Genomic DNA, 25,098 nt, shown 5'->3' on the forward strand with positions numbered 1-25,098 from the left:
GCCTCCTGCCGACTGAGGGTGGTGGTGGGGAGGCTGCTGAAGAAACTGGAGACTTTCAGTTTACAGATGAAGGAAATGAGGCTTGGGGAGGTCAAGCACCATGGCAAGGTCACACGCCAGAAGTGGGGACGGCCAGCAGGGGTGGCCAGAAAATGGAGGGGGTCACGGGCCTTCGTTAAAAAAAAAAAAAAAAAAAAGCAACCCTTTTAGTTTGGTTTGACTTTTCCGGGTGTGTGACCTTGAGGAAGGTGCTTAACCCAGCACCCAAGAACCCTCCGTTCCCAGAGCCCACCGCCACCACAGAGTGGCCCTCGCCTGCAGGGGAGCTCTCGGGAGCTTCTCCTGCTGCCCCCCTCTGTTTTCTGGGCATCCCTGCTGGCCGTCCCCACTTCTGGTGTGTGACCTTGGCATGGTGCTTGATCTCCCCAAGCCCCGTTTCCTTCCTCTGTAGACTGGGGAGGGTACGAAGTCCTAACTCACAGGATTGCAGCGAGTATTACATGAGTTATATATATATAACCTTAACACAGGCTCTGGTATATAGGCGTGTATTAGCTACTATCATTATTGTTGTTTTTTCCATTTTTCCCTTCTTGGAAGGCCCCTTGGTACCTAAGAACCTTTCAACCCCAGAAATGGGGCCTGTCTGGTGTGGAGTTAGCTAGTTCCAGCTTCATTCCAAGCTGGCTGTGTCCGAGCCACCCTAAGCCTCACATGCTGGGCCCCATGCCCAGGGTCATCTCAGTGGGCACTGGGGCTGCTCTGCTTAGGACCCCCAAATCTGCTTTCCCATTTCTGTGAGCTCCTCCAGCAATGGGGTGCATGTGCCTCCACCATCTCACCTGCCATTTTCTTGGGCGGCTGCCCCAGAATTGCTGGAACTGCTGAGCCAGGTGTCTGGAGTTGACACCCCTGGGGTGGCCTTGGCCAACAACTAACAGGCACCGGAGTATGGACGCCCATCCCCCTTGCTCCAGGTCAAAACAACCAGGAAGTGCAATCTCACTCCTGAGCTCCCCAGGCAGGACCATGCTGGCACCTACCTTCCGGGGAACTCTGTCCGGAACATCCCCTCCCCTCCCTGCCATCCTGGGCTTCTTCCCCATTCCTGTCCTTCCCCCACTCCTTATAGGCTCCTCCTGGGGACACTTCCCAAATAACTTCCTTACACACGCATCCTCATCTCATGGTCTGCTTCTGAGGGGCCCACAGAGCTGTGATCATGCGTGCCTGTTTATTGAGCACCTGTTGTGTACACTGCACTTCACATGCCTTCTCTCAATCCTAAGAACTGCACTTTGCTGAATAGGACACATTGTTATTCCCACTTTACAGATGAGGAAACTGAGGCTTAAAGCAGTAAAGTCTAGTATCCTAGATTGCAGGACTCTGCAGCATACACTTTCTCCTCTCCCTCATCTCAAGGATGCACAACAGATGGGAACAGGCAAGTAGTATGAGGGAAGAACAAGATGCTTTCTGGAGAAATCATGGTCTGAACAAATCAGAACTCAAAATGGGGATATGGGTGGAGAGGCACAACCCAGCCGCCACATGGGATTGGAACGGGCTGAGCTGGGACGGGCCCACAGGCACTAGAAGAGAGTAGGGTTAGACCACAGGCTGCTCCCTCCCCAGTCTCACCCTGACATCCCCACCCCTCCCCCAGCACCAAAGATACACACATACGTGCACATGCACACACGTACACACCAGTCACACAAAACACATCCAGGCAGTTCAGGGGATTACAGAGCACATCTCACTATTCCCTTGCGGAACTTGACCTCTTCCATGTCACTCTCGTAGTCCAAGCCACCCTCCTCTTTCACTAGAAGACCTCCAGAATCGGGGTTGGGGAGGAAGGAATTGGTCCATGGGGACACCCAGAATGAGAAGGGTCTGCTCAGAGATGGTCCTGGCTTGAGCTTGGAGACCCAACTCCTATGGAACACGTTTTAATCTGAGTTGGTGGGATGGATGCCGTGATATATCCTGCACGGGCCTCAGCTGGAGGGGGGCTACCCGGGGTGGGGGGCATCAAAGATCATGAGTGGCCCATGGCTGGGGCTTAAAGTTAAGTTCAGCTGGCAAAGGAGTCCAGACTTTCCCCTTCCTAAAATCTGGAACTGAGCCCCTGCTCAAGTTGGGTTTGTAGCTAAGTGGCAGATGTGGGCTGGTGGCCAAGGTTGTGACTATGGAGGAGAGAGAGAGACGAGGGGAGCTGAAGAACCACTGTCCTTTGTAGATAGGCCCAATGCTCCCCACGCTGGTAGAACAAAAGTGATGGGACGTTCAGTCAGAGGGCTTCCTACCAGGTCCCCAGCTCCTACACCCCTCAGCCCCAGGAAATGGATGGGACAGGAGAGGCCCTGGGATAAAGACAGGTGACAGAATGCACAGAGCACCGGACTGGAAACGAGAGAAGGAAATGCTGAGGGGTTCTCTGAGGGGAGCTGGGGTTGAACCTGGGGGTGACTTGCTGGCCTTGTCCTGTAAGGATGATAACCAAACAAGTACCTCTCAAGTGAGGATGCCCCACATCCTACACACACACACACACACACACACACACACACACACACACACACACACACACACACACACACACACACACACACACACACACACACACACACACACACACACACACACACACACACACACACATATCCCTGCCCCATGCCCAGGACAAAATACCCTCCTCCCTTAGAAACCAAACTCTAATTCTACTCCCTAAGCTCAGCTGGAAGTCCCATTTGACCCCTTTTTGATTGCCTGTAACAAAGTATCACAAACTGGGAGGCTTAAAACAAAGAAATGTGTTGCCTCACAGTTCTGGAGGCAAGAAGTCTAAAATCCAGCTGTTGGCAAGACCATGTTTCCTCTGAAGTCCAGAGGGAAGGATCTGTTCCAGGCCTTGCCCGTGATCCATGGTGTTCCCAGTTGTCAACGCGGCATTCTCCCCCCTCTCTCTCCTACAGTGTCCAGATTTCCTCATAAAGGCCCGCTCCTAGCTGCATCTGTGATGACGCTATTTCCAAATGAGGTTATGCTTTTGGAACTGGGAAGTACTGGGCAGGTACTAGGGAGTGGACTTCAATATATCTTTTTGAGGGGGCACAATTCAATCCATATGACCCCTGAACCGAATCCAACCTTACCCTAAAGCCTACCCTAAATGACCCAAACCAAACTCCAACCCTGCCCCTACCTCTTGCCCCTCCTGTACCCCCTGACCCAGAACCTCGGTCTAACTGAATCCACACTGCCCCTGGCCAAGGTGGATCTGGACCCATGCTGGGTACCTGGCCACCGCCAACCTTTACCTCTCCCACCCCAAGGGCTGCAGGGACCCCTGAGAGCAGCAGGGGCTTTCCCTGCAAGGGTGATGGATGAGCTCTGGTGTTATCAGCGCCGCAGGAGGGACTCACCAATTTCCCTGCCTGTCACTTCACCGTAATTTCTGAAGCATAATAAGCTGATTCCATCTATCAACCCCATCCAACTCTGTCCCACCCTGGCAGGACCCAGAAGGGCTGGGCTGGGTGTGCCACCATCTTCCAGATGCTGACAGGCCCTCTGCTCAGCAGCCACACTCTGCTGGCCTCCTAGAGAGCCGCTGTGCCATGTCTACCTGCCCTGGCTCAGCTCTCCTGGCTCCAGAGCAGCTCGCGAAGGAGGCAGTTGAGGCAAATGCTGCCAGGGCTCCCGCACAGTGCTGCCTTCAGCCACATGGGGAGATGATGGGAATCCTACATCCTCAGAAGTGGAGGCTGGGACCTGCCCACAGGTGGGAGGGGCACAGCAGGGCCTGCAGGTGGCCTCAAACCCATCACCTCCACCATTTGTCCCAGTGGATTGCAGCTGCCTCTACTGCTGCCCAAGCACCACCACGGGGCAGCAGCACAGCTGGCGGGGAGCAGCTGTATGACCCATTGGAGAGCTGGGTTAGGGAGAAGTGGTTCAGGAACAAGCCTGCAGGTGACAGGGAAGAGGGGTGCCGTGGCCAGAGCCTGCCACAGTCAGCATCACCAGGTCACCAAAAAAGGTGAAGGCACAGCCCACTCCGGAGACTGATAGTAAGACTGAAGACAGAGCTCTAGGGTTTCAGTACAACCCTAAGAAGGAGAAAAAGAGGAAGGGTCTTCTGGGCCCTGGGACCCCAGGCTGTGGGTGTTCTCTGAGGGTGGCAGCCCCAGGCCTTGGGGGGCGGGGGTGGGGTAGAGCAGAGCCCACCCCCAGCTCACAGTTTCAGGCAAAGTGCTCCAGCCTCATGTAAGGGGGTGGGGAGGGAAGTGAGCATGTCGATGGGGAGACTTCATCTCAATATAACCATCACAGCATCCAGTTTAAAAGAAAATCTAAAAAGAAGACATCACATCAACTCTCAGATTGTTTGTGGGCTTTGAAGTCTGCCTGTAAAACCTCCTCGGTAATTAAGTAGAATGACTCCATTTTGCCACATAAGTACGGTTATTGCTCCTGGGTGACTGCAATTAATATAATAGCAGCTTAAGGAAGCCATCATCAAGGCATAATGAGTTTTTAAATATTAATTAATATGTTAATATCCATTCTAGGTTAAGGGTGAAGTTTCAGTGCTATTAGAGAAGATTTCTGCCAGGGACCCAGGAACGCCTGCATCCTGTATCACCCAAATGCCACCTTTTTCAGTGGGGCTCCCAGGGGAACAGTAGCAGAATGGAAATCAGAGCCCCGCTTTATTACAAGCCATATGAGTGCTACATGCCCCACTGCAGGGCGCTCTCACTGGCTGGGCTGGAGAACGAGGAACTTGGGACATTGGTGCAAGGTCTCAAAACGGGGACTGCCACTTCCCCAGATCTAAATGTGGCATCAGCCCCTCAGGTGTACCTGGAAGAAAGAGAGAGATTCTGGGTCCACTTCTCCCGCCGGGCACACAGAACTGGTAAGGGTGAGCATAGGGCCTGCCCTGCCTAGGTCACTTTACCTCTTGAAAGCTGGTCCAGCAAGAGGCAATGAGCCTGAGTCGGTGTCCGCAAGCGGTGTCCGCTTGGTTCTGGCCAAGCAGGTGAGCAGCTGCCACTGGGAAGGGACTGGGAGGACAGTGATCGGAGGAAGCTCTGGCATGGAAATGGGGAGCAAAGCATCTTCTTCTCGACAGTCACCCAGATTTTGTTCTTCTTTGTGGTTGGTCTAGCGGGGCTATGTCTGTCTACCCTGGGAGATGATCAGTGGCACATCCACGCAGCTCCTTCCCTGGCTAGGTCAGACCCCTCCATCAATACCACTCTTTTCTGGAACCAGCGACATGAACAGAGCAGCTGTTGTGCCCAGAAGATCCTGAAATGGGTTAGGGTGGGACATTAACTCCCAGGCCATCCTATGCGCTTAGGACAAAAATTCACACTCCCCTTCTCTCACCAGCACCCCCCACCTTAGGTTATAACCACCCACACTGCCCAGCTAGTCCACCAGCGGGGCACACGGTCAACACCACAGTGAGCGTGTGCCAGAGAGAGACAAAGCAGCAATAGGAACATTCTCCTAAATTTGAGCCTCACATCCTTCCACCATTAAGTTTCTGCAGAGAAAGTAAAGTCCAAAATGAAATCCCGTTCCACTTGGGAATCTATTTCCAAAATTCTCCCTCCCTTAATCATTTTCTGGCCTCAGATGGAGGGAAATCTTCTTTAGGGGTCTAGGATGCCCCCTAAGCCCTGTAGCCTGGACCAGATTCTTCTGGAGTAGTTTTCAAAGTCGTATGCAGTGAACTTGGACTCTCTCCTCTAGGCCTTTTTTTTTTTTCCTAAAATTCCAAGTGAAACATCAGGTGTGGTCCCCAACCCAGGCATTTGGACCCAATTGTGACCACTGTAGCAAAACTGTTCCCCAAGTGAAGCGATGGGCTGACAGTTCCACTGACGACCATGGGCCAAAGACCTGTGGTCAAGCCCTGGGCTGGGGTCAGCTTCCTTCTCCACCTCTGACCCCGTGCAGCCTTGGGCTAGTCAGGCCCCTGCTGTGGGCCTCAGTTCCCCCTTCTGCAGAATGGGAACAGCAGTCCTGTCCTGCCCACCTCACAAAGTTGTGGAGATGAACCAATGAGAAGCACTCTGCAAACTGCAGCGTGAGATGCCAAGATGAGAACGGTCCCTCACTGTGTCCCCCCCCCCCCCCTTCCTTGCCTTCCTCCAAGGACCAGGGAGCATCTGTGCGGAAACACCCCTGCCAGGCCCAGCCCCATCAGACTCTTGGAAACCCCCCACCCCTGCCCCCACCTCCAGTCCCACCCGCAGGGCTGCTCATCTGCCTTCCTATTCCCTCCAGCATCTTCACTTCCCCAGGAAAAACATACCCTAAGGCACAAGCCTAATATATGGGCACGAGCCAGACCAGGTAGGAACTCACATGCTCATGTGCAGAGCTTGAAGCCTAATTTCTTGGCAGACCAACCCTCCGGAGCACGTGTCGGCAGAACCTCACAGCCCCAGCAGGGCTTAGGCGCGGGGGTGGGCCCCGGACCCCTTTCCCAGAGAGAAGAGGAGGGAGGGTGGAGGGGCAGCGACTGCGGAGGTGGCGCGAGCCTTCTCTTCCAGCAATCTGCCCTGGGCAGCAAGAAAGTCCAGAATGCTGTGAACACAGGGCTGCCACCTTCCGTCCAGATGGTTTCAAACTTGCTGGGACAAAAGGCTGAGCCCCTTCCAGCAGAGCAGCAGCTGGGGCCCGCGGAAGCGCGGGGAGCGCCGCCGAGGCAGCCAGCACGGCAATTAGGCGCTGATTAGCCGGGAGGGGGCCAGGTGGGCTGCTGGCTGCGCGCCGGCCCCGCCGCGGCTGAAGCCCACCGTCCCTAATTGGGATCCAAGCCTGGCAGGGCCGGGCACAGACTTCACGCCGAGAGAGGAGAGAACCAGGCGCAGCCTGAACACTTCTGTTTCTGATCTCTTCTTGCAGGAAAAAGAGCAAAGCTGCTGTGAGCTGCTCAGCCTCCGGGGGGCTCTGGGATGGAAGGGCAGATTCAAGCTGGGGAGGCTGCCTGCTAATTGCACCTTCTGATGCTTGTGGGGGAAGCACGGAAGTGGGGGTAAGGGTGGGGCTCTCCATGCCAACTTTCCCACGGAACCTGCCTGGCTCCCCACCCTGCCTGGCTCCCCCACTTCCCAGGTGTTTAATGTTCTGAGGCCTTGAAGGGTGCTGGGGAGAAGATGCCTGAAGGTTTCCAACTCCCAGTTCCACCCGGGGAGGGAAGGCTGCTGGCTTTCACTCGGGGGCCTGATAGGAGCAGAGGTGCATGCTCCCCACGTGGAAGTGGGCTGGAGTCTGAGGGACTGCGTAAGTCATTTTCTTAATTTTAATTGATTTAAACAGCTACATGTGGCCAGTGGAGCAGTGCTGGCTGGCACAGGTCTAGACAGAAGGTGAGGCAAATGCTGCCCAGATTTCTGCCTGGGGCTCTGAGGAATGAGGCGCCTGTCCTCCACACTGTCCTCTCCCCCCAAGACTAGGGTTCTCTTCCCTCTCCATGGCAGGGGTTCTGCCCACAAGCCCCAGGCCCCGGGCACCTGGCCTTTCAGAAGCTCTCAAGGACTGAGGTGAAAAGCACAACTACTGAAGCCAGACGGATGGGAAGACAAATCCCTGCTCTGCCACTTAGCAGCATGCTACCACACTTTTCTGAACCTCCATTTCATCACCCGTGAAACGGAGGTGATAATATCCACTCAGTGCTCTGCGAGGATGAGTTAAACACATGACGCACTGAGACCAGTGCCTGGCACACAGGAAGCACAAAGTAAATGTTACTTTTGTCACTATCTTCCTCAGGGCTGTCACAGAAAAAACAGTAGCTAGATATAGAAGGAAGGGCAGGCAACTCCCTTCTGGAGGTAGTCTACAAGAATTAAAAATGCAGCCCGAGTCAGGAGCTTCTCCTTGAGTAAGGAAAGAGCAGACAGTAGAGGCCAACAGGTCCCAGGCTGCTCCACCCAGGAACGGGGGGAGGCGGACACATCTCACTAATTAATCCTTTCAGGATATGGGTTTAGTTCTTAAAAATTGCTGAAAATTGGTTGGGGGCAAGGGGAGATGTGTGTGTGCTTAGTAAACTCTTGATTGGTTACCTGAACAGTCAGGCATGAAGTTCACCCCGGTAAGGACAGAAACGGGAAAACCCACCCAGGAGCCCCACTCCATGGTGACCATGGGCCTGGAGCCTCCCTGCCCAGAGCTCACGGGGGCAGAGAACGGGGGAATGTCGGGGGCCCCAGCTGTTCCGAAATAATGACCCTGACGTGGGGCCCTGCACTGAGGGAAGAGGGATGGATGCAGGGCAAAGCTTCCTTTCCTGCAGATAAGAGTAAGGTTTTCCCGAGAAAGGCAGGTAGATTTTCAGACAGGAGACTCCTGAGGTGGGGTGGACCTTCAAGCTGGGGGAGGCAGATCAGGAGTGGTGATTAGCACCCAGGAGTCACTAGCTTCCTATAAAGGACTGAAGGCTTTAGATGTGCCCAGGAGATTCTGGAGAAATTTCCAATTGGCATGAGGTCTAAACGTCCCCCCTGTGGACTGTAATTCCCATCAGTCCCAGCCCTAGTGTCTGGGGACTTGAAGGAGCCCCCCTCTCTGTTGGCTCTGGGAGTGAGTGACATCAGCAGTCAGGTAGCTGGACCATGACCCAACATTCTGGGCAGTGGCAACTAGCCAGGGACACCCAAGGCCCTTGGTGGAGTGGGAGCACCCAGCGGTGACCCACCATGTCAGAGGAGCACTTTGGGGCTGACCGTCCAAGAAAGGCAGGGGCCTGACCCCAAATTTACCCCCAAGGAGGGGGAAGCTGTACCTGAAAGGGAAGGGGGAGGCCACACAGCTGGGTTGCATTTCAAAATACGAGGTGGGAGTACTGCCCATGGGGACTTGTGGAGGCCTGGGGTTCCAGCACCCAGGGCCCTGTGCTCGGCCCTCCTCCCCCTGCCACCCCACCCGCCCTCACCCTCCTCCGAGCACAGCTGTCATCAGACTCATTGGCTCCCAAGTTCTGAAATGAACTCTGCTCCAAGTAATTACAGCTCTTCAAGTTTCCCGTCCTCTGTTTAAAGAATTCGTCCTCTCGCCCTCAATGCCCCATCAGCTCCCTAATTAGCAGCGCTCAGCGCGATTACACATTCTCCGCAGCTCGCTGGGTACGAACCCCCCTAATGAGTGTTTGTGGACAGCTGGGAGCGGGCGCCTGGCGGCCTGCAGAGCCAGGAGTCAGGGCCCAGGAGTGTGAGCTGTCAGTTCCGTGATGGGGCTGGAGCTGGTCACAGCCCCGTGGGCCTTCGGGAGGAAAGGCCTTGAAATATAAATGAAGATGAATATTCATATTTGGTTCAATAAGTGCCAACTATTAATATACATGTCTGTCGGGAAGAGGAGGCAGTGGAGCCAATTGTGCCGGGCATAATTGGGCTCCTAATTCACAATTAGCCTTGAGCTCCAGGCCTCTGCACAGCCAGAATCTGGGTGCAGAACCCACGGCCAGGGCAGGCGCCGCCCCCCTGGGAAGGCCTGCACACCCCAGGGTCCTTTTGCCGAGACCTCTCCCTGCCAGGAGAAGGCTGGGGTAGGGCCGGGGAGTGGCAATGCCATCCAGGGAGCCCCGCAGGAATTACAGGGAGTTGCATGCCTCGGGTGGAGCCCCCAGAGTCACATCTGAGCCATGCATTCTACTTCTGAAAGCAGGAGCCTTTCTGTGGGGTGGTTGGCTCCGAGGCACTCACACCCAGTCTGTAATGAGAGCCTGGCACTGGTAAATGTCTGCAGGCCTGTGGGAACCAAAGCCAGAAGAGTGTAGGTACTCAGCGCACCCACAAAGCCCTGCTTGACTCCCATCACTCTGAAGTCTGGATTCTCTGTCCCCTACTCCTACTGCATATCATGGTGGCCTTCAATAGGTTACAGAGCCATCCAAGCCTTATCCCCTCCTGTAATACTCCCCCATCTCAGAGAAAACAGGGAAGACCCAACCTAGAAGATTCTAGGGTTTGGGAAGTGGGGGAAGTCACAGCCCAGGGGGAGGGCATGTCTGACTTTGGGGGAAGGGGCCGGGGACCCCTCCCTGGCCATCAAAGGGGGCAGTTGTGCAGACCCCCATTGAGCCAATAGCCAGGCCCACCTCCAGCTCATGGGTGGGTGGGGACACCAGGGAGCTGCTGGCTTGGCCCAGATCCGCTCCAGCTAGGGCAGGACTGCCACTGGGCTAAGGGGACTGGGGAGAGAAGCTGCCTCTGCACTCCAGCCCTTTGTCAGGATTCAGGCAAACAGCCGCAGTGGGGATGGAAAATGGGATTCAGGATGCAGACCTGAAAGTGATTTGGAGGTGCTGTTAAAGAATGCCTGAAGGGTGAGAGGACAGATTTTAAGGTTGTCCAGGTATACCATGGCCTGAGCAACAGCCAGGAGCAGGCTGGACAAGCGGGGATGGGAGCTGTAACAAGGAGCTGGCCACCCTGGAGGACCCAGATTGTCCTCGGCCGACGGCTTGGCATCCTCTCAACAACTTGTGAGGTAGAGGCTATTTTATCTCCATTTTACAGATTAGGAGACGGAGGCATTAGAGAGGCTGAGTAGAGGGAACAGGGAAGGCTGAACACAAAGCCGCACACTGGTCTCGTGTCCCTGAGTCTGTAAAAGAGCCTGCAGGAACAGGGTGGATGCAGGGATTTTAAATGGGGTGAGAGGGATTTTAAACGGGGTTTTCCATTCTTTTCTCTTCTTTCCCTTCCCTTCATGAAGAATTCAGTCCAAAAGCCATTAGGTAAGGTCACACAAGAGCGATGTTGACACCTGAGGAGTATGTGGGGGTGGGGAAGGCACAGTGGCCAGGCAGGGTGTCAGAGCCTGGCCAGGGTGGGGAGGTCTCCCCCTGCCGGTGCACAGACAGGGTGAGGGAGGCACCCACGAGGGAGGATAGTGGCAGCAGCACCCGGAGCACAATTACTCACAGTGGGTGCAAATATGTAAGTAAATATGTTAAGGCTGATGGGACCCACAGCTGTCAGTGTGGAGGAAGGGCACTAAAATAAGAAAACGGAGAAAACCAGAATGACCCCTGGGATGGAATTGGAGGTGTAAGTTTGAACTCATGAGTTCCAGTATATACAGTAAACAGAGATAGATAGATAAAGATGATAGATTAGGTGGAGATATAGATATAGATCTATATAGAAAATATATAGATGTAAATGTCATCTATCAATCAATCAAGCGATCAAATTGCATTCATATACTCCATAGCTCATTTCTCTTGGAGCAGCAGCACTCAAATAGCAAAGAGCACCCCTTGCACCCAGGTCCTGATTTCTACATATAATTCTCCACTGAAATGAACCAGGGCTTCTACCTGCTTCAAGGGCTGGAGCAGATTCGAGGGTTGATTTCAAGGACTGGGACAGAGAAAGCACAAAATGAGTCTGGGACATCTTATTGGGCCAAAAAGCAAGTGTGCACTCAGCTAAGTACAGGCATATATCAAAAGGAAACAGAAGCCAGCTTGAAGGGGCTCCCACTGGCCAAATCTGAGACAATTTGAACATCAAAATAAATAATGATAGTAACAGTTTATAACCCATTGAATCAAATAGGAAAACATGAATCCATTACATAAGTGAATACATCGAAAATGGAATGAGGAATGGGATATTTACATAGCCTCAAAGAACATTCCCACATACTTATTAATTACAAATGGAAAAAAAAGAGTAATTTTACGATGGAGGAGCCTGGCAGACAGCACTTTAATCAAGCAATCAAAGTGAACTTCAGTAACGGAACAAATCAGAATCATGCGCCACCCAATAGGAATGAGAAGAGCCCAGCATCACTTCTGTCATATTCCTGCCAAAACTCACAGCCTGAATCAGATCTTGACAAACATTAGACAAACTCAAATTAAGGGACATGCTACAAAATAACAGGCCTGTAATCCTCTAAAGTGATGAGGTCATGGGCAGGCCATGGTGGCTCAGTGGCAGAGTTCTTGCCTGCCTTGCTGGAGACCCAGGTTTGATGCCCAGTGCCTGCCTATGCAAAAAAAAGCAAAAAGGTCATGAAAGACAAGGAAAGACTAAGGAACTGTCCCCTATTGAAGGAGACTAAAGAAACACGACAACTAAATGAGGCACATGATTCCTAACTAGATCATTTTTCTATAAAGAACATTGTTAGGGCAATTGGTGCAACTTGAACAGGGTCTGCAGATTAAATGGTACTTATATGTCAACATTAATTTTCTGATTTCGATGGCTGGATCTTGGTTATGTAGGAGAATGTTCTCTTTGTAGGTAAGTATCGTGTCAGCAACTTATTTTCAAATGGTTCAGGAAAAATAAAGTTATTTGTACTGTATTTGCAACTCCCCTGTGAAGTTGAGGTTGTATCAAAATAAAAATGAAATTTAGAAGGGGTGGGGTGAGGGGCTTTTCCTGGTTGGGGCTAAGGTCTAAAGCCAGGAAAAAACAGGGGCACAGCCCTCCATCTTCTAAGGGTGCTGGGTGCTCTTATTAAGGTTGGCTAAGAGGAGGCCCAAATTGGCCCCTTATCACGTACTCTGTCACTTGCTCCAACTGGTAGGTTGGAAAACCAGAGAATGAAGAAAGAAATTTGAGAGCAAGGACTTCTCTGTTGTTCTCATCCCCTCTCTCCCCCAAGGACAGGAAAGGGCTGCTTGCTCCCCACCTCAAGCTGCCAGGGCTGTTAGGAGTCTGAGAGAAGGTGGCCTGTGTCTTCTGAGTTTGGAGGCAGGTGCCTGACACCTTCCTGGAGCCATCTGTGCTGCAGAGAGAAGAGAAGCCGCCACTTGGGGGTGGTCTGTGCTGGCAGGGCTTGTCTGGGGAAGGTGAGGGTGTCCCAAGGAGCAAGGGGAAGGTTACAGGGCTTCCATTTTCTTGGAAGAACCCGACCCAAGGAGACTGCATAGCACGGCATGCTGACTTCAGGAAGTGACTCCAAACCACGCAGCAACCCAGGGTCAGTGTCAGGACACAATGAGCTGAAGTCTGAGTGCCCTGGGGACAGGACAAGATGAGTGCTTGTGGAATATGAATCCTCGGGCTCCAGGCCTCATCGTGGAGCAGGGGGCCTGCTGCAGGCCTCAACACAGCCCCTGCCTCTCTGTTCCAGCCTGTTCTGGCTGCTACTCAGATGAAGGAGTTTGTAATAGTCAGCTACTGATGTGATATTATTGCATAAAAAACAACTCCAGAACTCAGTGGCTTTCAGCAACGGCATTTATTTTCTCACTCCCAGGTTTGCAGGTTGGCTAGGCAGCTTTGCTTCAGGATGAAGGCTGGCAGGACTTGGCTGCAGGTTTGGGTTGGGGTCAGGCCTGCTCCTCAGGCCCAGCAGAAGGAGAAACAGTTCCTGGGGGCATACTTTTCTCAGATCATCAAAGGAGCACCTGGGGCTGAGTAAAAACACATAATGCCTTGCCCCAGAACCCATGCATTGTCACATCCACCCACATTCTACTTGTCCAAACAAGCCACAGGATATATTAGTTTTCTATGGCTGTGTAACAAATTACCAATAAAGTTGGAGGTTTAAAACAACACCCATTTTATTAACTCACAGTTCTGTAGGTCAGAAGTCCTGCCTGAGTTCTCTGCTCAGGCTGAAATCAAGGTGTCAGATGGCTTTGATCTCTAGAGCTCATTCCAAGCTCATTCCTGTTATTGAACTTGTAGGACAGTTCCTTGCAGTTGTAGTGCCGAAGTCCCATTTCCTTGCTGGTCGCCAGCAGAGGCTTCTCTCAGTTTCTAGACGCCACCTACATTTCTCATCATGTGGCCTGCTCCAGCTTCAAGCCAAGTGACAAATCCTTCTTGTACTTTGAATCTTTCTGACTTTTTCTTCTGCTGTTAGCCAGAGAAAACTGCCTTTAAAGGGCTCATTTGATTGGGTTAGGCCCACCAGGATAATCTCCATATTTTAAGGTCTGCTGAGTTGAGACTTTATTTACATTCTGTAGAACCCCTTCCCAGTAAAATCTAGATTAGTAGTTGATTAAACACCAGGGACTGGAATTTTAGGAGGTTATCTTTAGAAATCTGCCTATCACACATTGTCAAGCCCAGCATCAATGGGTGGGAAAATATGCTCCTCCCCAAGGGAGAGGGAAATGAGACATTATTGATCCATTATCCGTACATCACAGTATTTCTGGAAACCCTCAAAAATCCATCCACCTATCCACCAGGCATTCTTCAGCAATACCTGTGCAAGGCCTGAGAGAAGGGGAGGTCCCTAGACCTGTTCCCAGAGGGCTCCATGTCTCTTCCCAGGACGGCCCTGGCCGCGGTGGTGCTAAGCCTCCCTCCTCTGGCTCCCTGTCCTGTCCCCCAGCAGGAGGTTGTCCAGCTTGTTCCACAAGGAGCTCCTTGAGAAGCCAGCAGGCCATGCCCCGGAGGTCCAGGCCTGACCAGGCCCCTCCCTGCCCTCAGATCTTCCGAGACACGCCCCCCCCTCTGGGGAGAGGCCACGTCCAGACCCGTGCTCCTGCACCCCAGGCCCTCTGACACCCCCATTCCGGCCTTCCACTGCTCCTCCTCCCCGCTGAGCCTCGGGGCTCCTCCCTTCTCAAGACTTTCTCAGCGTCTCCCAGTCCTTCAAGGCCAAACTACACTCTCCACTGCCCCCAGGCCCTGTCTTATCACTGCTGGAAGGGTCAGTATGGCGTGGAGGGAGTCCCAAGTCTCTGAGCACAGGGTTTGTGGGCTGTTTCACAGCAGGCGGGGAGCAGCCCGACGTGCTTGTGTTGCCCATGGAACTGCTGGATGCCCCGACTATATGCAGGGGTCACAGGGCAGTGGCCCCATGCTCACACCCACACATCCTACAGCGCCCACACATCCCACACACACTCGTCCCACAGCACCCACACATCCCACAGCGCCCACTCATCCCACACACACTCGTCCCACAGCACCCACACATCCCACAGCGCCCACTCATCCCACACACACTCGTCCCATAGCGCCTACTCGTCCCACAGCGCCCACACATCCCACAGCACCCACACGTCCTATACACACTCGTCCCGCAGCACCCACACATCCCACAGCGCCCACTCATCCCACACACACTCGTCCCGCAGCGCCCACTCGTCCCGCAGCGCCCACACATCACACATACCTGTCCCACAGCACCCACTCGTCCCACACACACTCGTCCCATAGCACCCACACATCCCCCTGCATCCACTGTCCCACAGCACCCACTCGTCCCACACACACTCGTCCCACAGCGCCCCCATAACACCCGCTCTTCTCACATGTGCACTTCAGCAACTTCACCTTCTCCCACACACTCTGGGGCTCTCCTGCTGCCTCTGTTTCCCAGGTGTGACATCTTGGAGTATGTCTGTGTCTGTCTGAGGTCCAGGAGTTGGGCTTTGTCAGAACAGGGGGTCATCTGGCACCCTGAGCTCTGGGTCTGGCCATTCTTTGGGCGGCCAAGCCCGGGCAGGGAGGGCTGGGACAGCAGCTGAGGCTTTGCGACCAAGGTCACATCTTGGCAGCTAAAAGCCAGTCGTGCTCTTTCCATCAAGTTTTTAACTAGAAAAATAGTGTGCCCATTTCTCTGTAATACACCTCTGGGCTTTTTTATTATGACTTCATTTCCCCTTGTAATATTGGAACGTCTCTATAATTGTAAAAGTGTAATAGAATCTAATAGAATTTCATTTGGCGCCCGGAATGCTCCGTGCCATGGCCGCTCATTCGGAGTGAAATAATGATGTCTAATGCCCACACACAGCTCCCCGTGACCTTATTCAATCTTGGGGCTGATCGGGAAATATATTGATTCAATTATACACTGATGACAAATGAACTCAAAGAAAGAGGAAAAAAAGGTCAGCATATATTTGAAAATGTAAATCTTAGCAATGTCTTTGGGGTTTGCCACCCAAAAAAAAAAGCCATTTCAAAATGCCATTTGTAGCTAATAGTGTGGCGTTCCAGGCCCCATCAGCAAGGCGCGGCGGGTGGCCGAGAAGGCAGTAATAGGGCTCCGCTTCTCTAGAATCCGGATCAGGCCCCAATCCTCCCTGAGCCGCTCCTGCCCTGCAGCCGCCTCTTCCCAGCCAGGCTGGCTGCCCAGCACTCACCGCCCTCCCTTTCTGTGGCCCCTGGGTCTGGGACATTTAGGGGTAGGCAATCATCTCTGCAGGGGTCACAGCCACCCCCTCACCTGCCATCTGACCTGGGACACCGCCACTGCCGCCTTCACAGCCGTGAGCACGCTGCAGGGCACCAGCTTGCACTTGCTAAAAACTTGCCAAGGGGTTGGAAAGCCCTGTTCTACTCCAGTGGTCATCCCGGCGGGAAGGCAAGACGTGGGGAGGGGCCAAAGGCAGCCATAGGCCAAGGGTGGACAGGAGGAAGCACAGGCCAGCTGAGGCTGCTCTGGTCCAAGGAGGTGGCAGGGAAAGGTGGGTCAGAGTAGAGACCAGGGAGATTTGTTCAAAGTAGTCACTCTCGTGGATTCACTAATTCATATTTACATTCTCTCAGTGTCATGCCTGTGCTGTAGCCATGGGGATCAGAATTGAACAGATCAGGGACCCCACTCTGCTCCCTTCCAGCCAGAACCCAGAGCCACAGAGACAGGGCTTCCTCGAGGCAGGAATTCCTCAAAGAGATGTAGGCGGAAGGTTCTGGGTACCCATAGAGAGTGAGAGCACACTGAACAGGGAGCATATGAGCTGGGCCGGGAGGGCAGCTGTGGGCATGGGGAGAGGAACAGGTGGTGCCAGGGGAGCACAGGGCATGCCTCTGGAATATCAGGCTGCTCAGGATGATGGGGGCATCGTGAAGGCTGAAAAGGGAACACAGCATGGGCAGAGAGGCCCAGGCCAGTTCATAAGGGCTTGGAACACAGGCTAAGAAGCTGGGATTTAATTCAGGGCATTAGGGAGCTAGACAAGATCAGATTTATTGTCCAAGACTACTCACTGACCTATCTGTGACAGGCAGAGTAATAGCCCCCAAAGATGACCTCATCCTGACCTCTATAAAGTTGTGGATGTGTTCTATGTTACATGGCAAGGGGGAATTAAGGTTGGAGACGGAATTAAGGTTGCTAATCAGCGACTTTAAGATAGGGAGATTACCCCGGACTGTCGGGTCAGCCCACTATTATCAGAAGAGTCCTTAACTGAGGAAAAGGGAGGCAGAAGAGGTCAGAGTGATGGGATGAGAGAAGGACTCCACTTGCCTTTGGGAGCTTTGAAGATGGAGGAAGGAGGCCATGAGCCAAAGGGAACAGGTGGCCTCCAGAAGCTGGCAAAGGCAAGGATTCTCCCCTAGATCCTCCAAAAGGGAATGCAGCCCAGCTGACACCTTGATTTTAGCCCAATGAGGCCTAATTCAGACTTCCGATCTTTAGAACTGTAAGATAGTAAGTATATTTTGTTTTAAACCACTAAGTTTGTGTTGGTTTGTTATAGCAGCAATAGGAAAGTAATACACTATTCATTTATGCAGAAAACATTTGATGAACATTTATTTTATGCCAGGCAGCATTCTGGAGTCAGATATGGAGGCAAATACACCTTTGGTCCCATCTTCTAGAAACTCATTGCCTAGTGGAAGAAGCAGACATGACACAGGTAAATGTTAAAGAGTGTTAGTACCCTCCTGGAAATATGCTGAAGACTTCTAGTCTGTCTGGAAGGAGGAAATCAGAGAGGGCTTTCTGGAGGAAGGGACATGAGAATTAGGTCTTCAAGGATAAATGAAGGTAGCCAGGGAAGGGTGGGTTACATGTTCCAGGCAGAGTTGGAAACAACAGCGTGAGCAATGGCCAAGAGGTGAGAAGCAGCATGACATGTGCAGGAATTGCTGATGGAGTCAGGGTGTGGCAAGAGAAGAGCCTGACAAGGGTGGCAGGGCCAGACAATGGACATCCTCATGGACTATGTAAGCAACTGGGTTTCTCTGAGTAGTGACAGGGAGCTATGCCAGGGGCATGGCAAAAGGATCACTGGGAGCAAGGAAAGTGGATCACCAAGGTGTGATCCTGGACTGAAGGCAGAGTTCTAGTTTGAGGGTGGGCTTCCTAGGCTGAGGACAGGACCCTCAATCAGCACTTAAACCCTGGGCTCCAGTCCTAGTTCTGTTACTTCCTCCTTATGTGACCAGGATAAGCCCTGTCTGTTAGTGGGGCCCCACGTTTCCCATTCATAACACCCATTCATTAGGCCCAACTCTATCTGCTGGTCAGAGCTTTTGTGGGGTCAAAGCAGACAGTGGCTATGGCTGAATGTGGAATTTTGCCAACCCCTCCAGCTCTCGGCCTACCCCTGGCCTCCAACCACCCCCATCCTTTGCACCCAGCCACCTCACAGCTGCCCAGTAGACACACAGGGAAGTCTAAGGTCCAAGAGCGAAGTTCCTAGCAAGGCCTTTATGTGAGCCACCACCTCTGGGTACCTTCCCACCATCGGTGGGCATGAGGGACCTTTGCCTCAAATGACGGCGCCAGCTCAGGAAAGGGTGTCAGCTAGGAAAGCTGGGTCCGGCAGGCCTTGGGGGTGAGGGGGTGAGTGGCATTCTCACAGCCTGTGGCGTCAGCTAACCTACACGTTTCCTCCAACTGTAGCTGTCAGAGAGCCAAACCCCTCCCTGGGCCAGATGCTGCTCATTCTCTGCAGCGTTTGACACTGGTGCCCACACCTGAGGACTGAGGAAGGGTCTGGGGGTGATGGGACAGGAGGGACAGGGTCAAACCATTGACCACATAAGGGTTAAGTGAGGGCAGGAGGGCTCTGGGAGTACTCTGGGGTGGGTATGCGCAGTGGGTGATGGGCAAGGTGGGGGGAGGCGAAGGACAACACCCTGAAGCTAGGAGCAGGCACCTGAGGTGCAGCCAGAGAGAAAGGAGGAAACCAGGAGAGCTGGGTCCCAGAAGTCAGGAGGGGAAGGCGTTTGAAGAAGGGGGTAAGGTCAGCCAGGCACAACACCATCAAGTTCCAGAGGATGGCGCCGCATAAGGCCCCAAAGCATACACAGAATTTCTCCACTTAAAAAAACAATAATAATAACCAATCAACCTACATATTCAGGGATATCTCACATACAGTAAATCTTCCATAAAAGCTCAATGAATTTGTACAAAATCATACACCCCTGCAACCACCACCCAAATCAAAACATAAGATACTTCCACTACCCCAGTAAGCTTCCCAGGACCTCTCCCAGTCAATACTATTGACTACTGTTCAATACTATTCAATACTTTTGGATACTATTCTGGCTTCTGTCCCCATAGATAAGGATTTTATGTTTTGTTTTGTTTTTTCGCCTGATCTTGGACTTCATATATGTAGAGTCATAACGGCTGTACTTTTTGCACTGGCTTGTTTCCCTCACGCTGTAGCTGAGACTTATTCACACACTGCATGCACAGGCAGTGCTTGCTTTGCAGAGTAGGGTGGGTCCAAAAAAATGATGGTGCAGGCTGAAATCATGCAAAGCAATCATAACAATTAGTAAAATTACAATTGTTCTGTCACCTTTAAAAATCTGTCAAAACATTAAAATCTCTTGTTGGTTATAAATGTGTAGTGAAATGAAAAAATAGTAAAACTAATATTTATTTAATAACAGAGTTATTTAAAACATTAGAAACATTGATAAAGTGTTTTATTCGTAAAAAACGCAACAAAAACTTATCAAGAATAGTTTGAACAGTATGTACCACCCTCTTGATGTGTAACTTTGAATAGAAAGCAAGCATCTCTTCTAAGCCTTGACGAATTGTCCTACTGCTTTCTAAGTTTGTACCAGTGTCCAACATTTTATCCTTTGTATTTTCAATGTCATGAACTATCTCAGAAAGTCCTTTTAATGGGAATTTTTCTGCAGGCATCACCTCCTCTGGGACATCTTCATTCTTTTCATCACAAGCCCTTTTCTCATTTATGTTGATCAGCTCACCTTCATTAAGTTCCTCCAGCTGTAAAGCTGGAGTCTCTTGAACGGTGTCAACATTCCCTCAGTCAGCTAGTTCTTTCATAACGCCGCTTACTTTTGATTCGGATTTCACTTCGATATCATCCGTTTGGATTTCTTTGCTGCACTTTCATCTTCATTGGCTAATTCTCTTTCAGTTATCAATTTTTATAAAATGTCATGTGGGTTTATCACTGGGAAACAAGAAGGCAACTACATGTTTTGCTGTCTATGCGTCAACTGAAAAGCAGATGACCAATCACCCACAGGCTTTGAAAGAAGCGATGTGATTGGCCACTGGTCATGACAGGCATCTGTTATTTATGCAGCGGCTGTGGACTGGAGAGCTAGCAGGGAGGACTTTTCTTTATGCAATTACTCACAGCTCATATACCTTGGTAACTGAAATTTGAACTGTGTTGCTGGTATATTGATGTTATTAACTAAATCATGATAACTCCAATTCACGCATATTGGAACATATAAAATGAAGACTGCCAGTATAAGTAGTTTGTTCTTTTTCGTTGCTGTGTACTATTCCATTATCTAATCATGTCACAATTGATTTATCCCATCTGTTGATGGACATTTGGGTTGGCACTGTTATAAATGAAAATGTTATGACATTCTTGTATCTATGTTTGGCATATGCTAGGCTCTTATTTCTGTTGGGTAAAGATTTCTCCACTTGGGTTTACCAACTATTTCACATGGCCCCCATGCAGCCACTACTCTCACAGATTTGAGGAAATCTAAGACACATCTGTAAAGAGAAAGAATTCACATGATCACAACTGGACTGAGATGAAAGGAAGACCCTACAGGGATGACCTGGTTTGGCTCTCCTACTCCCCTCACCCAATTTTACAGATAGGAAGACAGATGCCAGACCCAGAGAGCCCAGCTAAGGTCATACAGAGAGTCAGAGCTTTGGGGACTTCCATGCGTACTGGTCCAGGGCTGCCTGCTCCTCCCCAGCTATGCCAGAGCCTGCCTTATTCTGGGTTTGCTGGGGTTGTCCCTCTGTCTCTCCAAGGAGAGATGGGGGCTAAGGGTGAATCAGGTGTGTGAGGGCCAGGAGGCTGATGGGAACATTCCCTCCTCCTGATATCCCCAAAAGCTTTCAGCAAAAGCTCAGTCCAGCCCAGTTGTCCCAGTTGATTCACATAATTAGCTGACAGCTCATTAGGAGCTCATTAGAAACCCTGGACATGCAGTTACAGTAACAAATTTGGTGCAGCCAGGTAGTCTAGGAGTGTCTCTGGAGACCTGACCCAAGCTGGGCTTCTGGAGGGTTGGTGAGGATGAGCTCAGCCTCAGTGCCCATGTTTGAAACCTCAGAGTCCAAATCCTATTCCTGGGATCTTAGTAAAATGTCCCCTTTGCCACCATCGCTTACCTGCTGCCACCCCAAGCCCAGACCTCACCTGCTGGAGCCTTTGCCACCTTCCTTTGGGCTCCTCTCCTGAGAGGGCCGATGGAAGGAGGCAGTCTGGCTTCAAGATAGGAGTGGGAACCCCAAAGCCTCTAGAGGGACACAGAGAATCTAGACCGTGCCCAACACTGGGAGTGGGGTAGAGCCCGTGAGGTTGGTATGCTTGTTTCTTTTCATCCCTGCTGTGTCCCTGGAGCTCATGTTCTCTCCAGCTCTGGCTCCAGCATTTCTACCTTTCTGTCTTAGTCTATCTCCAGCTATTCAACATTCATTGTGCACCTACTATTTGCCAGTTCTGGGCTAAGTCTGAAGTAGCTACGAAGATAAGTTAGACAAAAATCCATAAGCAAATAGCTCATGACACAGTGGGGAAGACAAACAGAATTCTATGTGATAAGGGCTGGGGGTAAGGCAAAAGCAAAGGGCTGTAACTCTTGGAAGGATAACCTGTCTTCAGAATAGTATAAGTTTTTCTAGCAACATCTGTCAACTTGGCAACAAGCACACCCTAAGTTAATTATGAACATCTGATGACCATCTAAATTATGTGGGGAAATCTTTCCTCTCCCTCTTCCTCTCCTTCTTCCCTTATCCCTCCTGCCTTCTCTTATCACTAAATAGCCATGTGGCATTTACCACTGATAAATTACAAGTTTTTTTTTTTTTGAATAAAAAAGTAGCAAAGGGCTGCAGAAGCATTAGAAAAGGAAACTCCAGCAGGAGGCCCTAGGGGAGCCTTTTGGAGGAGGTTTCCAGTGGTAGAAGCATCTTATGAGCAGGAGTTTGCTGCTCCACCTATCTGTTCTCACTAGGTCTGATCTCTGTGCCTGTGCCCTTCTCACTGTCCATGCTGTAGCCCAGCCCTCCACATCATGGTCTTGGGACCACTGATGACCCCAGAGACAGGGAACGGGCACTTGGCACAGAGCCATCCCCACAGGAGACAACTAGCACATAAAGGGGGCAAACAGAGACAGAGCACCTTCTCCTACAGAAGAGGTGCAGAGGGGCAGTGTATCAGTTTGTTAAGCTGCAGGAATGTAATCTATCAGAAAAGGAACGGCTTTTAAAAAGGGAGTTTAATAAGTTACAAGTTTACAGTTCTAGTGCCAAGAAAATGTCCAAATTAAGGCCACCAGAGAAGGATACCTTAGTTCAAGAAAGGCTGACAGGTCAGGGTACCTCTGTCAGCTGGGTAGTCACGTGGCTGGCACCTGCTGGTCCCTTCTTCCTGGGCTCTGTTGCTTTCAGCCTCTGTTCCTGTGGGAATTCCTCACTTTGCTTATCCAGGGCTGGCTTTCATCTCTTGGCTTCCCTTAGCCATCTCCAGGTGCTGGATTGCTTCACATCTCGCGGGAAGTCATATGGCAACATCTGCTGGACTCCAAGCCTCTCCAAACACCCATGTCTCTATTCTCTAAATGTTGGCATCTGTGCAAGCTCTCTCCAAAATGTTCCCTCTTTTAAAGGACTCCAGTAAACTTTTCAAGACTCACCTGGAACAGGTGATGCCACATCTCCATCTACTCAAAAAGGCACACCCACAATTGGTTGCACCACATCTCTGTGGAGATAATCTAATCAAAAGTCTCCATCCTACAATATTGAATCAGGATTAAAAAAAACGCTACTTCCACAATATTGGATCAGGATTAAAACATGGTTTTTCTGGGGTATGTAATATTTTCAAACTGGCACAGGCAAGAAAAGGGGTGAGAGAGGAGGAGTAAGGGAGGAGGGGCGAGGGAAGGTCAAATAGGAGGGGCTAGAATCCTGCAGGCCCAAGTGGCCTCAGCCCCAAGCAGGCCAGCTGACCATGGGGAAGTTGCTAACCTCCACTGGACTTCTATTTCCAGTCTCGTCTAGGCTCTGTGGGGAATGGTACAAGGTCAAGCCTCAACAGGCCTGGTGAAGGAACAGGGGCCCCTGGTGTGGCCACCAAAGGTTAGGGCTCTGCAAGGGCGGCCTGGATCCCAGTCCCTGAGCTCCTGGCTCCACCTCAGGGTGACCATACGTCTGCCATAGGGATCGATGGGAAGTCATTATCATTGCCACAAGTTAATGACACCAATTAATTTTCCATCTGTAGGCCCAATGCAGCCGTCAACATTGAAGGTTAAAGGGAGGGGAACTGGCTTAGAGTGGGTTTTCGCCAGGGACGTCAGTTCCAGGCCTGTTTGTGTGGTTTGTGAGTGTCTGAGGCCTTGCATTTGGAACTGCACTATGTGAGTGTGAGTGTGAGTTTGTGTGTGCACAAGTGTGTATATATTCTTCTTGTGCAGCCTTATATATGAAGAATATGTTCATCCTGTCCTGGTATACACTGTGGTTATACACATGTGTGCATTCTGTGCATGTGTGAGTTTTGTGTATACAAACTGTTTGTGTGTACAAAGTATAGGTCTGGGATATATGTGCAAAGTGTGGGTCCAATCTTTGCACCTTATATATATATATAAAGTGTGTGCATGTACATTATGCCTCTGTATTGTTTGTACAAAATATAGGGCCCACATCTGTGTGCACTTAGTTTGTGAAAAGTTTGTATGTGAGTCCCATGCCTGTTAAAGCTGAGGACACAAAGTACTTATACCTCCTGTGTTCATGTACATTATGTGTGGGCGTGTGAATGTATATTCTGTGTCTATATGCATATTCTACAGATATGCACAAAAAATGCCCATGTGGGTGTGTGTTTACTTATGAGGATAAGTGTGTGTCCTATGAGGATCCCAGGCCAGCAGAGGCTTCCCTCTGCTCTGTGTGTGTGCGTGTGTGTGTGTGTGAGAGAGAGAGAGATGGAGGGGGAGATGGAGAGGGAAGGCACAGGCTCTTCTCTGATTCTTTAGGGACTGGGGTTCTGACCTTGAGACCAAATTCTAAGGGCAGAGCTTCTTGCTCTGTGCCGTGGACCTGATGCTGTTCGGGGAAGTTAGCTACTTGATCCTCAGCTGGGTCTTGAAAGATGAGAAAGAGTTCACCAAACAGAGTTGTAGGGGAAGGATGGGGATTCCCAGATAAAGAGGCTGCCCAAGCAGAAATAATAATAGCAAGCACTTCTATCACCCTTATTATGCATGCTAGGCCTAAGAAGTTCTAAGTGTGTGCTAAGAACATTCTCATGTTCTAAGTACACATATTCATATAATCTTCACAGCAGCCTTATGGAATGAGTACTATCACTATTCCCATTTTACAGATGAGGAAAAAGAGCCATGAAGATGTTTAGCAGCTTGCCCAGAGGCACACAGTCTTTGAACAGACATACACTCACATTCACACACAGAAAAGCACACATACAATTATATACACAATGCATATGAAGACAGGAAAATGGACACACACCCATCATCACACATGTATACTGGGCGCATGCACACATCCAAGTACACATGCATGCACACGTCCATATTCAGGCTGTCTTCAGGTGTTCCCCCTATCCAGAATGACCTGGGCTAGAGCTCTCCAGCTTCTTTGAAGGAGGGGACAGTGGGCAGTGTACATAAGATGAAAGGGAACCAGGAAGAAGGAGCCTGAGGGTGGTGGCCATCTTGTAACCCTACTCACTGCAGCCCAAGAAGCAGAGGGCAGGATCTGTCCAGATAAAGTAGACCCACTTTGGAGACCTCAGCTCAGGCTAATTTTCTCCATCAACTGAGTGATGTCCACCCTGACCTGATCCAAATC

General features: G+C 51.0%; 1 protein-coding gene across 2 annotated transcripts in view; it reads right to left on the reverse strand.

Moving 5' to 3' along the window:
* Window positions 1–25,098, reverse strand: part of STK33 (serine/threonine kinase 33) — a 401,742-nt gene that overhangs the window by 32,221 nt on the left and 344,423 nt on the right. Inside the window, exon 14 of one of the 2 annotated variants that reach the window (XM_077113912.1) lies at window positions 17,487–17,605. The exons of the other annotated variant lie outside the window; for it this stretch is intronic. Within the exon in view, the coding sequence (XP_076970027.1) occupies window positions 17,591–17,605 (15 nt within the window). The 3' untranslated portion in view covers window positions 17,487–17,590. Of the gene's footprint in view, window positions 1–17,486; window positions 17,606–25,098 lie in introns of those variants that run through there. 2 annotated transcript variants of the gene reach the window in all.

Source organism: Tamandua tetradactyla, chromosome 8 (assembly GCF_023851605.1).
Source record: "Tamandua tetradactyla isolate mTamTet1 chromosome 8, mTamTet1.pri, whole genome shotgun sequence".
In the NCBI taxonomy this organism is placed as follows: domain Eukaryota; kingdom Metazoa; phylum Chordata; class Mammalia; order Pilosa; family Myrmecophagidae; genus Tamandua; species Tamandua tetradactyla.